Source organism: Pinus tabuliformis, chromosome 3_1 (genome assembly GCF_031772625.1).
Source record: "Pinus tabuliformis cultivar Carrire ecotype Pingquan chromosome 3_1, CPIR1, whole genome shotgun sequence".
In the NCBI taxonomy this organism is placed as follows: domain Eukaryota; kingdom Viridiplantae; phylum Streptophyta; class Pinopsida; order Pinales; family Pinaceae; genus Pinus; species Pinus tabuliformis.
In genome coordinates, this window is record NC_142301.1 from 955,121,105 (window position 1) to 955,136,595 (window position 15,491).

At 38.3% G+C, this 15,491-nt stretch overlaps 1 protein-coding gene across 1 annotated transcript; it reads left to right on the forward strand.

Annotated features, from left to right (window-relative positions):
• Positions 1-10,514: 10,514 nt before the first annotated feature.
• LOC149190965 (putative pectinesterase 8) lies at positions 10,515-14,867 on the forward strand. Its single transcript, XM_089413483.1, has 5 exons — positions 10,515-11,308; positions 12,102-12,273; positions 13,728-13,934; positions 14,050-14,312; positions 14,401-14,867. Exons 1-5 carry the CDS (start codon positions 10,794-10,796, stop codon positions 14,663-14,665), a joined length of 1,422 nt encoding a protein of 473 aa, XP_089269609.1. The 5' UTR covers positions 10,515-10,793; the 3' UTR covers positions 14,666-14,867.
• Positions 14,868-15,491: the final 624 nt, after the last annotated feature.

Here is a 15,491-nt window from a genome sequence, read left to right on the forward strand (position 1 = left end):
AAAAGCCAAAGAACAAGAGTTTGAATCTGTCAGGCCAGGATAGGTAACTCCATGATGTTCTTTTCATTAATGTGCAATCGGATATATACAATGGTGCAACCCTTTGTTTAATTTTCAAAGGGTCCCTTCATCTTTGCATTCTCCTACTTTATTTATTTACAATTTTATTTATAGGGCAGAAATCCTGGAAGATTATGTCCAACATAATCGAATTGTGAAAACTCAAGGCTAACATTAGTTATCTTCTTACACATAGTACTATAATACCAGTGGAAGTGGAAGGGATTGCCTAGAATTATATTGATGAGGAACAATACATTTTCAATACATCTACAATTGAGGTGAATTTCAGGAATTTTTAAAACTAAAAAACAACTTAAAATAGGTAAATGTTGGTTTAACACAGTCAAACTTGTTGAGTAAATTGTGTAAGATTAGTCAAACTTGGTGAGTTCTTTTGATTTTGACAAGATTTAACTGAGTTTTACTAAAATGAGAAGACTTGGCTTGTTTTGGAGTTTAGCTGAGTGAACTCACTAAGCAGTGGAAAAATTTGACAATCTTGTAAAATTGGTTACCATGCAACATATTGTATAGAATCAACCCCAGGGAGTCTATTCATTAAGCTAATGTATTGTCTACACAATGTAGAACCTTGCATCATCAAGGAAAGCAAAATGATTCACTGCTAGAATCCAATCTCCTTGTGGAGACCACCTTCCACAGGTCAAACACCATGTTTTCATAACTAATAAATCAAACCAGCAAGTAGCTTGACATGACTAGACACTCCACCATATAACCATGGGCACAGGATGACTCTTTGATGCCTTACTAGCACTGAACACTTAACCTAGCTGGAATTTCATGCTACCTGTTATGCAGCAAATGGGAGCAACAAATACAATCATATATCAATTTTTGGCACACGTGTGGGTTGACCCTATATGAACTTGGTGGAAAAAAATCAATTGCAATAGACACACATCAATTTCGACTAGCTAGGTGGTCCATGTGATTAGCAGGGATATTACTATGATGATTGATCTTCCATACCCGTAATATATTCTGGACTTAATAGATCACCCCAGGGACTTTCAACCATGGCACATAGTGAAGCATGATGGATGCAAGAAGTCAAAGTGAGATAATTATAATGGTACCAATAAATATTAGCACATGGTATACGTGGCTTCTGTTGCAGTTTCGCATTGCAACCACCACACAATTCTCCAAGGCTACAACACATGATTTATAATCGGTTGTCCTCTGCTCATGGCACTGATTTATTCATATCAACAATCAACTCGTTCGAAACTGCACTGGCCGCTCAACATCCGCGCTAAAATCTATGTAATTTCCACTTACAGTGCAAGGGAAAGTGATTGGTGGCCGATTTGAATCTGTTTCAATTCCATTTCGCCATTCTGTAGAACCCTCTGTGCAGATAACATGTCACCCTAATCGACAAGCATTCCGGCTTCAGAAATCAGGTTACAAACCCCATTCCCAAGCACTTCTCACTGCTCACCAAAATTTGAAATCTTCACAATGACATCTAGACACCACCAATCGATTTGTTGATCAGGTCCGGAGCAGGGGACAATTGCATTCCAAACTTGGAAGTCTTAGCATCATTTGATAAATTTCAATAGTTGATGAGGCATCTCGCTTTGAAAAAGAAAGGTGGCTCCTCCAACCAAGACGGTGACTCTGAATATGAGATCCAATTAAAGCTGCAGAGAGCACAAAGAACATCAGCAGGGGCGACGAGGATATCCAGAGATCTCAGTCATTTTTCCTTTTTCTCTTCAAATGATGATTGACTCTAACGCATGAGCTTCCTGGGCCGCACTGGTTGTGTTAGGACCTGCGGTCCGTGCGACAGCCAGGGCGACTCAACCATGCGAAGGACATGCGCAATATGAAATGAAACGAGTTTATAAGGTGTTGGACGAGTTGGGCGGGCCGACCCTCCTCTTGGGTGAGACAACACATGTTGAACGAGTCGGCTTGGGAATTTGGTGTGGGTCGGCCGGGTGACATAACCTACCACCCGCCCGTATATATTGGAGGGCGTTTGGAGGCAAACGACCATCATTCGATCAACATGAGTTCGAACAAGGAGTTCTGCAGTGCGTGGATGAGCCCGCACGACGGGCAGAACTCGGGTGGAAAACTCGTTCGAGAAAGTCGTTTGAGAAAGTTGTTCGAGAATTCGTTCGAGAAAGTCGTTCGAGAATTCGTTCGAGAAAGTCGTTCGAGAAAGTCGTTCGAGAATTCGTTCGAGGAAGTCGTTCGAGAATTCGTTCGAGAAAGTTGTTCGGAAAAGTCGTTCAGGAAAGTCGTTCGGGCGACCCGAGCGAGGTCGTGTGGCGACCTGGGTGAGGTCGTTCGGGCGACCCGAGTGAAGTCATGTGGCGACCCGAGTGAGGTCGTTCAGGCGAACCGAGTGAAGTCGTGTGGCGACCCGGGTGAAGTCGTGTGGCGACTCGGGTGAACGCGCTTGGGTGAACGAGTTGGGTGAACGGGTGGACGTGTGGACGGGTGGCCGGGTGAGGGCGCGCCGTGCACGCCAAAACCAAAGAATCGTGCGGATGGGCGACCGGGTGAGGGCGCATCATGCACGATGAAACGGTGGAAACGGTGAAGTGTTGAGATTGTGAATAGAGGTGTGACTCGTGCAGAGGCACCCGTGTGTGGCGACTTGGTTACGACGAGGCGCGTCCAAGTTGGGAAAACAACACAAATGTGCGACGAGGTGAACAAAGGGTTGGTGAGTCGTGCGGCGACTGTGCGGAGGTGCTGACGAGCTGGGCAACCGAGTTTGCCGAAGTTTGAAAATTATCTAAGTGTAAATTTGGGGTTTCCCAAGATTTAACTTGTACTTGTAAAAAAAGATTATATATATATTGATTCAGGCAAACTCATATTGTAGGGAGTTGCCCCTCCCTTTATAATGTTGTGCATTTCTCTTGTATAATGTTGTTTATGTGAATGTTATGGGCTTTCACTTGTATAAAGGATAAAAATAATACTTGGTAACAAAAATAAGACTAAGTATGGAATGTTAGGAATAATCTACAATCGTAAGTATTGGTGAAAAGAAAACGGTTGGTAGTGCCACACCTCGCTAGAAGCGGTTGAAAGACTACCGCAGGTATAGGGGCGTGACAAGTGGTATCAGAGCTAGTGAACTGAATCAAGGAGCTGATTCTACGAAGACCGAAGACTTGGCAGGGAGCTCAAGTTTTACAGGTGACAGGTGGAATATCAGGGTGATTCAGGTGAAGGGTGAAACAAGTTTAGCAGAGGTGAGGCTTTGTGCTTGGGCCAAGCTGAACAACAAGGCATGGCAGGTTTGAAAGAATGCGAAGGGAAGCTCTTGCTTACCTTATACAGGTTGAAGTGTATGAAAGAAGAGAACCCCCAGATTCGAGATAAACTTGGAGTCTTGGAAAGGAATGTTGAAGACGAACTTCTTCAACTTGGTTGGACAATGGAGCAAGATGAAGTTGCAAATTGTGTTGTCAAGGAAGAGGAAGCCGTGATGACCAAGGATGTTGCAGATATGATAACGATGGAGGATGAACTTGAGATTGATCAAGTTGGACTAGGATCGTGCAATTTGTAGACATGGATGGATGAGGATACTCACATGGAGGAGCCTCATGATGATGTAAGTACTATTGATACTTGTGTCTCATTTGAGATTTTGGAAGATGAACCATATGCAGGGAAGGGCAAAGTCAGTTTTTCGATGCTAGGGAGGATCTTACCATGGATGTCTATGATGAGACCTTGTATGGAGAAGCAAGGATTGTTGACTGTTGCAGGACTTGTTGGGGTTGTTTGTGACCTTTTGGCAGAAGGTACAAAGGCCCGTGACAAGGGAGGAACATGATGATCATTACGGAGGATTGGGTCATGCTTAGCCACATGGAGAATTGGCTAAGTGCCCGGCATGACTCATGGACAAGATAGCAAGAGGGCACACACTTGAGGTACGATGATGCTTGGGTAGACTTCTCATGGCCGAGACCAAGAGATAGTCTTGGTGGAACCTTTAGTGGGGGAGCTATGATGGAGAGACTCATGTGATGATGATATGGTTGGGTGACCGAGTTCACTAGACCGAAGATTGCAGACTTGGATGAGGATGACCGATTTTTGTGATGGGTCTACTTGGTTGGACTACATGGGCAACTTAGTCATGGACATCAGGTTGGAGACATGGAGCATGGCAGTCTTATGCAGGGACATTATGCAGGAGCACTTGTAGAGGTGTCACTTATGGGCATCCAATGAGGAGTGCCAAGGCAGGGATGTTGTGCAGGTGGATTTGCTAATGTGACATGGAGACTTATTACTTATGAGCTGATGGAGAGGTTGTGCACTTATGTACAACAAGACCATGGACTTGGATGGAGTTGTGAGCAGGCTATGGAGCATTCCTACTACATGGAGAGCTGAGGCATCTTGCAGAGACCTTTGGGCCGAGACTTGTATGCTTGCTGAGATGTTGGTTGGAGATGACTCATGGAGCTCATGATGACATGAGGTTGTGACTTTTAGGGACTTCATATATGGTGGACTTGGAGGATCTGATGCATTGAGGAGCTGAGGTCAGAGACTTTGATGCAGGATGGGGTGCATACTTTCAAGTACATGTATGGGAATGGCTTGAAAGAGTGACTTGATGTGGAGGATCGATACGAGACACTTTGGAGTGATGGAGTTACAACGATGATGATGCCTTGGTGACAACACTTGGGCATGGGTTGAGCCGAGACTCAACCACGTTTGACACATGGGAGCTGATTGATCTATGATCATGGGAAGCACATGGATAGATGAGACAGGTGTATACTTATGGCAGACTTGGGGAATGGCACATTGCAGATATGATGGAGGTTGCTTCATGGACCTAGATGGGGCACATCAAGAGTCAGAGTTTGATGAGATGGTCTCTTCATATTGAGGAGGCACACATATGGATGATGATGTTGGGGTAGATGCGGTTGATTTCATGCAGCACATTAGTACCGGAAATCATGGACAGCATGTTGCAGACGAGATGGAGACTACTTCATGGACCTGAGCATGACTTATACTTGTATGGAGATGGATTCTTGATCAAGTTGATGATGTGACAGGATGTTCTGAGAAATGATTGATGATGGCATGAGGATGTGCATTCTCATGGTTTGGGCGTGACAGTTGGATTAGCTACCCAACTAGTTCAGACATGGGGGTTGACAATGTACATTTGTTGGAGTATCATGGCAGCAGTTCACACGAGGACGATACATGATGAGGTCGACACGATATGTTGCAGGAAGCATGTAGCTTGAGATGGAGGGGCCAACCTTCCATGATGGGGAGCAGCATGTGGAGATTGTGACAGGGTGGTTGATGATCATGGATTGAGATGATTTATGATGTATGACATACTGATGGGGTGTATACCTTGGTATGGTGATCTTGGTGACAGATGGTTGTCGGGATGAGATATTGTCGAGGACAACAATGACTTCCAGTGGGGGAGGATGTTAGGACCTGCGGTCCGTGCGATGGGCAGGGTGACTCAACCATGTGAAGGACGTGCGAAATATGAAACGAAACAAGCCAAGAAACGAGTTTATAAGGTGTTGGACGAGTTGGGCGGGCCGACCCTCCTCTTGGGCGAGACAACACATGTTGAACGAGTCGGCTTGGGCGTTTGGTGTGGGTCGGCCGGGTGACATAACCTGCCACCCGCCCGTATATATTGGAGGGCGTTTGGAGGCAAACGACCATCATTCGGTCAACACAAGTTCGAACAAGGAGTTCTGCAGTGCGTGGATGAGCCTGCACGACGGGCAGAACTTGGGTGGAAAACTCATTCGGAAAGTCGTTCGAGAAAGTTGTTCGAGAAAGTCGTTTGAGAAAGTTGTTTAGAATTCGTTCGAGAAAGTCGTTCGAGAATTCGTTCGGGAAAGTCGTTCGAGAATTCGTTCGAGAAAGTCGTTTGAGAATTCGTTCGAGGAAGTCGTTCGAGAAAGTCGTTCGGAAAAGTCGTTCAGGAAATTCGTTCGGGCGACCCAGGCGAGGTCGTGTGGCGACTCGAGTGAGGTCGTTCGGGCGACCCGAGTGAGGTCGTTCGAGCGACCCAGGTGAAGTTGTGTGGCGACCCAGGTGAGGTCGTTCGGGCGAACCGAGTGAAGTTGTGTGGCGACCCGAGTGAAGTCATGTGGCAACTCAGGTGAACGAGCTTGGGTGAACGAGTTGGGTGAACAGGTGGACGTGCGGATGGGCGGTCCGGCGAGGGCGCGTTGTGCACGCCAAAACGAAGAATTGTGTGGACGGGCGACCAGGTGAGGGCGCGCTGTGCACGACGAAACGGTGGAAATGGTGAAGTGTTGAGATTGTGAATGAAGGTGTGACTTGTGCGAAGGCGCCCGTGTGTGGCGACTTGGTTACGACGAGGCACGCCCAAGTTGGGCAAACAACACAAACGTGTGACGAGGTGAATGAAGGGTTGGTGAGTCGTGCGGCGACCGTGCGGAGGTGTCGACGAGCTGGGCAACCGAGTTTTCCGAAGTTTGAAAATTAGCTAAGTGTAAATTTGGGGTTTCCCAAGATTTAACTTGTACTTGTAAAAGAAGATTATATATATTGATTCAGGCAGACTCATATTGCAAGGATTTGCCCCTCCCTTTATACTGTTGTGCATTTATCTTGTATAACGTTGTTTATGTGAATGTTATGGGCTTTCACTTGTATAAAGGATAAAAATAATACTTGGTAACAAAAATAAAACTAAGTATGGAATGTTAGGCGTAGTCTACAATCGTAAGTATTGGTGAAAAGAAAACGGTTGGTAGTGCCGCACCTCGCTATAAGCGGTTGAAAGATTACCGCAGGTATAGGGGGCGTGATAGGTTGTGTGGGATGATCCCAACTCAATACCGATGCTCCAGAACACGGTTACGAGGATCCATGGACTCCTAAAGCTTGATCAGCGTGCCCTCTTTGACAAACAATCTCTTCACTGGCTCTTTTCTCTGCAAAGACACACAACGATCTTTCACACATGAGCTATCTATTCTCACTCACTAAGCTATTGTTGGCTAACCTATGTACAAAATAATGACCAATTCTTTAGAATTCTTCCATCTCCCTGGGCCCTCAAGGGAGTCAAGCCGATACAGACTCTATGCCAAATAAGAAATCTGAGCACATAAATAATTAATATATTACATTTAAAATTAAATTAATAAAATAATCCAATAAATTCCCAACACGAAAAATATTTGAAAATTCTCTGAATAAAATTCCAATAACTAATAAACTAATCAACCTATAATATAATATTATTGTAAACATTATTCTAAATAATTTTAAATTTCATACTAAAACTAAAAAATATATATATTAAATTTCATTTAAAAAATTTAAAAATATTAAAATTTTAATTATTTTATATTTTTATTAAAACTAAAAAATATATTAAATTTCATTTAAATAATTTAAAAATATTAAAATTTTAATTATTTTATATTTTTATTTAATAGAATTGTTTAATTTCATTAATATAAATTCTTTAATATGTATAATTGCTTTCAAAAAATTTAGTGTTGTTTTTACTTTAAAAAAAATTAATAATGTAATATACATTTTCTATATTTTAAAATATTTTTATTATTTATAAATAAAATAAATTATGATAATGATGATAGTTAACTTCCAGTGAGACTAAACTTTGGTCTATCGGACCTAAAGAAACGAATTATTTAGTTTGATTTAAGATTTTGTTCCTATACTTAAAAAGTTTGGAGTGAAGTCTCCAGAGCTCACTGTAATTTTGACAACGTAAAAGGCTAGGAAGGTCAGTGTTGCAACAAAGATTTTGAAACTGAGATCTAATGTGGTTGTACGCGGGGCACTCTAAGAGGAAGTGATTTTCATCCTCGATGTTCATATTCTCACAGAGATGGCAGAACCTTTCCATTTGTGGAGTTTTAGGAACTGCCCAACTACCCATTTCACTATGGAGCTCATGAGAGTTCGTTCTAATCTTGGCTATATTAATTTTCTTCTTTGAGCTAGTTAAAACAAGAGATACTTCTAATCTTCTGGGGTGGGGTTGATGACCTCCTTATAATATCTTAATTTTCTTTTAGGTGCTAAATCTTTCTCACACACATTTTTTCTTTGAACTTAGAAGTAACAATATTTTTAACGTTATTAATGTTTTGCAATGCAACATTCTCATTCTCGTCGATCTCCCAATGGTTTAACTAAGCCCTAGTATCTTTATACCAACCTCATTTGAGTCTTAAGTAAATATATTTATTTTAAAATAAATATATATATTACTTTATTTATGTATATATATATCATAATAATTTTGTGATTTTTTTTAAATTTACATTTCGCGAGGACGACTTCTTCGTATTGCACTAATGGCCTCTTAATAATAGTGGACTCATGTTTATATATTGTCCGCTGGTGTGAATAAGTAACGTGTGAACAATAATATAAAAATTATATGGTTATATACAGGTGCACATCATGAAAATATGCACCGATAAGTTAATTTAATCAGAATTAAATGTTTTTAATTTTTCAAGAAACAGTTAGAATTGTTTAAATGAAATTAACTTGAAATTTTTGTATATATATAAAATTTAATTTATAAATTTTATAAAAAAATATAAAAATTACCCTAAATTAACTATATTTGAAAATGCAAATGTACCCAATGAAGTGACTGCAACAATTGAATGCAAATGTACCACAGGAAGTGACTGCAATAAGTGCAATTATTTATGTTTGGTTCATTTTTATTTAAGTTTATAGTGTAAATAGAAATATACAGTTATATACCTGCTTTTGTTATTATTAAGTTTTTCTTATGATTTGTTAGGTGTTTGTGAATTATTAATATTGGTTTAATTTTTTTATTATATATATTGAATTAGGTTAAATTTGAATAGTAAAACAATTTAATCATGATTAAAATATTAACATTATGATTGTGTGAAGTTTACTAATAAGATACCATCATCAAAATTATTGAAAGCTACTTCCCATTAAAAATAGTTTAATTCCACCCAAATGAGTCCAATCCTCAACCCCTCCTATAAACTGCCTCCTCCTATGAAAATCATTAAAGGTTGATTCATCAGTGTCTATGAAAATGATTCATGGTTGGAATTTGAAATCCAACCCGGTCGTCAAATTTGACGGTTTTTACCAAACATATTGCGCATTTCAATGAGGGTTGGTGACGGGGCGGTTTAAAGTAATTTACCAAACGTATAGCGCATTTCAATGAAGTTTGGTGACGGGTATTGTTGAGCTGTGACGATATTTGACGCTAAGTTGCTCCGTGACGGCCAATTTACCCGTCAATGAGAAAACTAACGGTATAGTACTCATTTGTGAATCGAAACGGAAACATGCGGATGTGGATAACGTTTGTACTTTTCTGTTATGACTGAGATTATGTATCGGCCTTTTCGGCTAAAGTAATGGGGCCAGGTAGTGGGAATTTGGATTCATGTACCGATTTGTTTCGGCCTCCCTGTGATTGTACTCTCTCGTTTGTTCTCTTCTCAATGATTTGTTTCTTTGGCCCTTTTAAATGGAATTGTTTATAATACGATTTTTTTGGAGATTTCGGTGACGGAATCCTGTGGAAGAAATTGAGGTTAAATCTTGATTTGCTACAGTTAAAATGGTTTTTTAACTCCATATTTGGATTCAACACCCTCAAAAACCCTGGGATGCTTTGATTGTGCAGAAACTAGCTATCAAACATGCGATTCCAATAATTGCTGCCGGATTTTACCGGAAAAACCCACCAGAAAAACTTCCAAAAAATCGCATTATAGACAACTGCCTTTTAAATGTCCCATGATAATAATTTTGATTCCATAAACCAGATCTTAGAGGACAAATATCCAGCACATTTAATTGTTCGATTTGTGGATGGAAAATAATATTTTGAACTTGAAAATTTCTGTAGCATATAGAGTGTCGGTGAAGCATGTCCAGGGTTAGTTGTGACAGGAAAAGCCAAGGGTTCGTCATAATTGATGAGACGTGGAAAACTATTCAGGAAAGCTTGTCTTTATACTTTTAAATTTGAGAATGGAGGTTTTGGGCGGTGTGACAGGGATTAACTTTAGTGACCATGACTTCTCCACAATGAGCTATGACAGATTTAGATAGCAGATGACAAAATGAATGCGTAATTGTTAGCTGTCTAATGGAATGAAATGGTGGCTCTTAGCTGTACTGTGGAAGAAGAGAAAGATGGTAAACAAATTCATGAATGATAAGGTTCACAGGTGTGGCCACAGGTGTGCACTTTCTTCATCACCATGATTTTTTTTTTTGTAACGTCTCAGAGCCATTTAGGTCCACAAAAAAGTAATTATATTGGCCACAATCATTGCTTCTTCCATATTCGCTTTTGATTGCTTAAGTTTTAGCCTGATGTGGGTCACTGCAATTGAATTGCCTTTCTACTTACGGCGACTTTTATGGCGGTTAAAGGCCCTTTTGGGCGATCCAGATAATGTATATATACAACAGGAAACAGAACAACAGAACGAATGATTACAGAATATCATGACCTCGGCTTATACTACAATCTCTGAATTGCTGTTGTCATTTATTTAATGTTTATGACGTCTCACAGGTGTTAGATTGCAATAATGTGAGGTGGGACGGCGGGGGAGGCATTGACTAATATGCTTGCTTGAATGTGCAGATGAATAGTGTGATCCACTTATAAGTACATGAAGCGATTCTTAGACTACAAGTCTATTTTTTTTGTATTCCGTTGGCATACGCTGCAGGATGCTGTCTTTGTATTGAGTTATGATACCATAGACAAAAATATCTGTTTGGGTATTATGGATCATAGCTTCAAAACAAATTTACTGGTTGGTGTTTCTGCCATTGCCATAGTTTTGATCTCAATTCAGCTGGCGCCTCGATCCAATGAGGGTAGAAGCCTTACCAGTTCAATCAGCTATATTGGCGGTAAAGCTTTACAGGTCTTGGACACAACAATTAGTTCTGTGCCATTTGCGAGGATAATATTCAGAAGACACCATAGGAAGAGACATAAAATCATATGCGAGGATAAAATTCCGCCCAACCTTCATATGTTGGATGGAGATTGCTGCCAGGTTGTGATCGTGGATCAGGATGGCTGTGGCAATTATACGACTGTGCAGACTGCTGTAGATGCGGTGCCCGACCATAGTTCCAACCGCACATGTATAGTCATCAATGCTGGTGTCTACAAGTAAGTGGGTTTTACATTCAAGGACCAGTGCAAATGGGTTGTTAGGGATTATACACTATTTGCAGATCTGTAAAGCTAATTTTGAAAAATGCTGTAAATCTCAATGCTTTTTTTTTATCCTTATAAATGCAGTTATTACTTCTAAATTTGGGAGTACATTAATAATTGTTATGTAAATATGATAAATCTTACTTCCGAATTTAATTAATGATTTAAATATACTGAATTTTTTCTTTGAATGTGTTTGAATTTTGTTGAGAAGGAGAAGAGTTGATTTACAGTGATGGGATTTAAAGTTTTGATTATTTATTTGCATACTGTATCAAATTAATCAGTATATATGGAATTGATGAGTATATATGGAATTGGTAAATGGATACAATATTGTAACTTATAATGATTAACTTTTCAAAATTGACATACAGGTTTTGATTAATCAAATTTGAAAAACAACCTCTCATAATTTACCTAACCTTTTATAAATTTACAACACCAAAATATAAATAAACCATTCTAAAAGATTACATTTCCATTTTATTAAAAAAACAAAAAACACAACACCAAGCTTAACTCAACCTTACTGATCTAGCCAAAAAAAAAGAACTATTAAACACAACTGCATTTCAATTCACAAGAATCCACATTAGTGCTGGTCTTCTTAATGTAAGAATGGCTGAAGCTTCTGTAGTTAATAATAAGGGACCTCTCTGTATTTCTAGATCAATCAGCTTTTCTGAATTTTAGTTCAATATTAGACTCTCACCTGAAACAGAAGTCATATTATGATTTGCAGAGAAAAAGTCGCGATTGCAGAAACAAAATCCAGTATTACCTTCCAAGGGCAGAGCTACCTCAACACCTCAATAGCATGGAACGATACGGCCAACTCATCTCATGGCACTTTTTACTGCGCGTCGGTAACCATCTTCGCAGTGAATTTCATAGCCAGGAATATAAGTTTTCAGGTGAGAATTGGAATGATATCAATAATTGGTTGGTTTTGTTTAGTGGTTGCAATAAAACAACACTATTGGGTTAAAATCGAAGCTTTTTCCCAAATGTATTTTATACGGTTTATGTGTTTTATTTGATGAGTTTGGTTTGAATTTTATTCCAAATTTATTGAAATGATAAAGTTCATAGGCATTTTTTTTAATTTTCAAGTTTTGAATTAGGTTACGATTAAAAATATATTTTAAATAATGAAAAATAAATATTTTATTTATCAATGTTTGAGCGTTATTATTTTGGAATATTTCATAATTTTATTTTAAATGAATTTTGGAAAAACTATATTAGATTTAGCAATATTTAAGCTTATAAAATATTTTAATTAATGTTTATAGAATATACATAAATTAAAAGTTGAAATTTATGTCCAAAATAGTTATGTTTTTCTTTTTCTTTTAATTAAATTAATTAATTAAAAAATGTCATATAAGCAAGTGTTGAGTTATTGTTTGTTTAGGCATGTGGTATTGATAAATTATGATATTAATACATAGCACTGAAACAAAATCCATTTACTAATTAAAAATCTTCATAGTAAAAGCAAAATAAATCTTTATAGTTAACAATCTTGTTCCATGTTTTATATATATTATATTTTAATTAATGTTTACAGAATATACATAAATTAAAATTTGAAATTTATATCCAAAATAGTTATGTTTCTCTTTTTCTTTTAATTAAATTAATTAATTAAAAAATGTCATATAGGCAAGTGTTGAGTTATTGTTTGTTTAAGCATGTGGTATTGATAAATCATGATATTAATACATAGCACTATAACAAAATTCATTTACTAATTAAAAATCTTCATAGTAAAATCAAAATAAATTTTTATAGTTAAAAATCTTGTTCAGTGTTTTATATATATTCAAATAGCTGGGCAGAGATAGGTCTCTTCTCGTACAAATAAAATCTTTTACACAAATTTGGTTTTTGGCTTGGCCGGTCTTTGGCTTGGCCATCACTTTAAAAATAGATAGTAATAACATAACTAACTTATATTAATTAATTATAATTATATAATTAATAATAATAAAATTATAATTGAAATACGTTAAAGTAAAAATTATGATGTTTTTTTAATGAGTGGATGCTTAATTATTTAATTTATATCGCTAAGAAATGAAGCAACTGATCCAAGTTTACTTATACGTTACTTATCTTTTTAACTGATAGCATTGTATAGTCCAAATCTACTGTAATAACATATTTTGTTAGTTGAATCGATAGTATTTTACAATTTAAGAGGGGTAACTGAAAGTCAAATTGATCGAACTATACCCGAATATAATACTTTTTATCCTTTTAGCTCATAGCATTCTACAGTCCAAATTCTTTGTCATTGGATGCTGAATCTGTGCCATTCAGTTTAATTATGTTCTTCAAATAAAGATCGTGGTGCACGCAGAACACGGCCCCTCCTGCAAATCCTGGTGACATTGGCGGCCAGGCAGTAGCACTGAGAATTTCAGGGGACCAGGCTGCCTTCTATGGATGCGGATTCTATGGTGCACAGGATACCCTTCACGACGATAATGGGAGACACTACTTCAAGGAATGTTTCATTCAGGGATCCATAGACTTCATATTTGGCAATGCAAGATCGCTCTACCAGGTTCTCAAATCAATTCCAAAATATTCTGAAACCTATTTAAATTCAACTCTTTTAGACCCAAAAGCACGGCCTCAAAATTAATTTGTAAGACTGCCAATTGGATTCTAATTTGCAGGACTGCCGGCTGAGTTCGATCGCAAATCCTGTGCCAAGCGGACTTAGTACTGTCGTAACCGGGGCCATAACAGCCCATGGAAGGCAATCTGCACAGGAAAACACGGGCTTCTCCTTTGTGAATTGCAGCATTGGCGGAACGGGAAAGATCTGGCTGGGCCGAGCATGGGGTCCTTACTCTCTAGTGGTATTCTCCAACACTTACATGTCGGACATCATTGCTCCTGAAGGCTGGAACGACTGGAACGACCCCAGCAGACAAAAGTAATTATGAATCCCATTTCTGTCTTCTCCGTTGCATCGCTTGATTTCAGTTCTGATAATGACATATATTTTGTTTTTTTGCCCACAGGACGGTATTCTATGGGCAATATCGATGCTCGGGCCCTGGTGCAAACCAAACACTGAGAGTATCGTACTCGCAAGAGCTTAACCAGACACAGGCGGCCCCATTCCTCGATGTCTCCTATATTGATGGAGACAAATGGATTAGTCCTGGTTCGCATCACAATTGCCCCAAACCTCCAAGGAAACATCACCATCACCGTAAACATCACCATAAGCTCGGGCAGCTCAACCTTCCCCTTTCGGAAGATCATTTCATCAACGCTGATTAACCTATGTCGCCATGGTTTGTTTGAACTATCATGCCAAGTTTATTCAATTCAGGCAAAAATTGCTACTGTGGTTCTCAATGAAAGCACCATGTTGGTCCATTTGCTTTGTCAAAATCGATGAAGATGTAAATGGCAATACCTGTGACGAGGATTATTTTTGCCTGGTTCCATTTTTGAACCGGAAGCTTTCATAAAACAACCAGAGTTCACTTTTCACTCTAGACATTGATATATGCATGTGTTTTGCTGTAGAAACAGTGACCATCAACATCTTGTTTTGATTTGTTTCTTTCTACATGATAGTGAGAATCAGTGATATCCAACTCAGTACAACTAAGTCATTCAGCAAATTTATATTCTATTAAGCAAATCATTTTAAAGCTAATTTGATAACAATGGTATATATATCAAAAGACTGTAGCCGTAGTCGAAGATAGTGACTTAAATTTTAGCAAATCATCAGCAAATTTATATTCTATTAAGCAAATCATTTAAAAACTAATTTGATAATAATTATATATAAATATATATCAAAACACTATAGTTGTAGTGGAAGATAGTGGGTTTAATTTCCCCTCCACCTATAGTTGTAGTAGAAGATAGTGAGTTTAATTTCCCATGTACCTGGTTTTTATTTTCCAGAGAAATGGTAGCCTTCGGTAAAAAATTGTACAAGTTGAATATTTGTGTTGAGAAAGTTAGTAAGGGCAGGCATCTTTGAATATCTTGAAATTGAGGTGAATAGTGGCAATATATGTGATTTAATGTTTCAAATTTACAGATTCACCAATTACTATATATATTTATATATTTTTAAGAAGAAAAA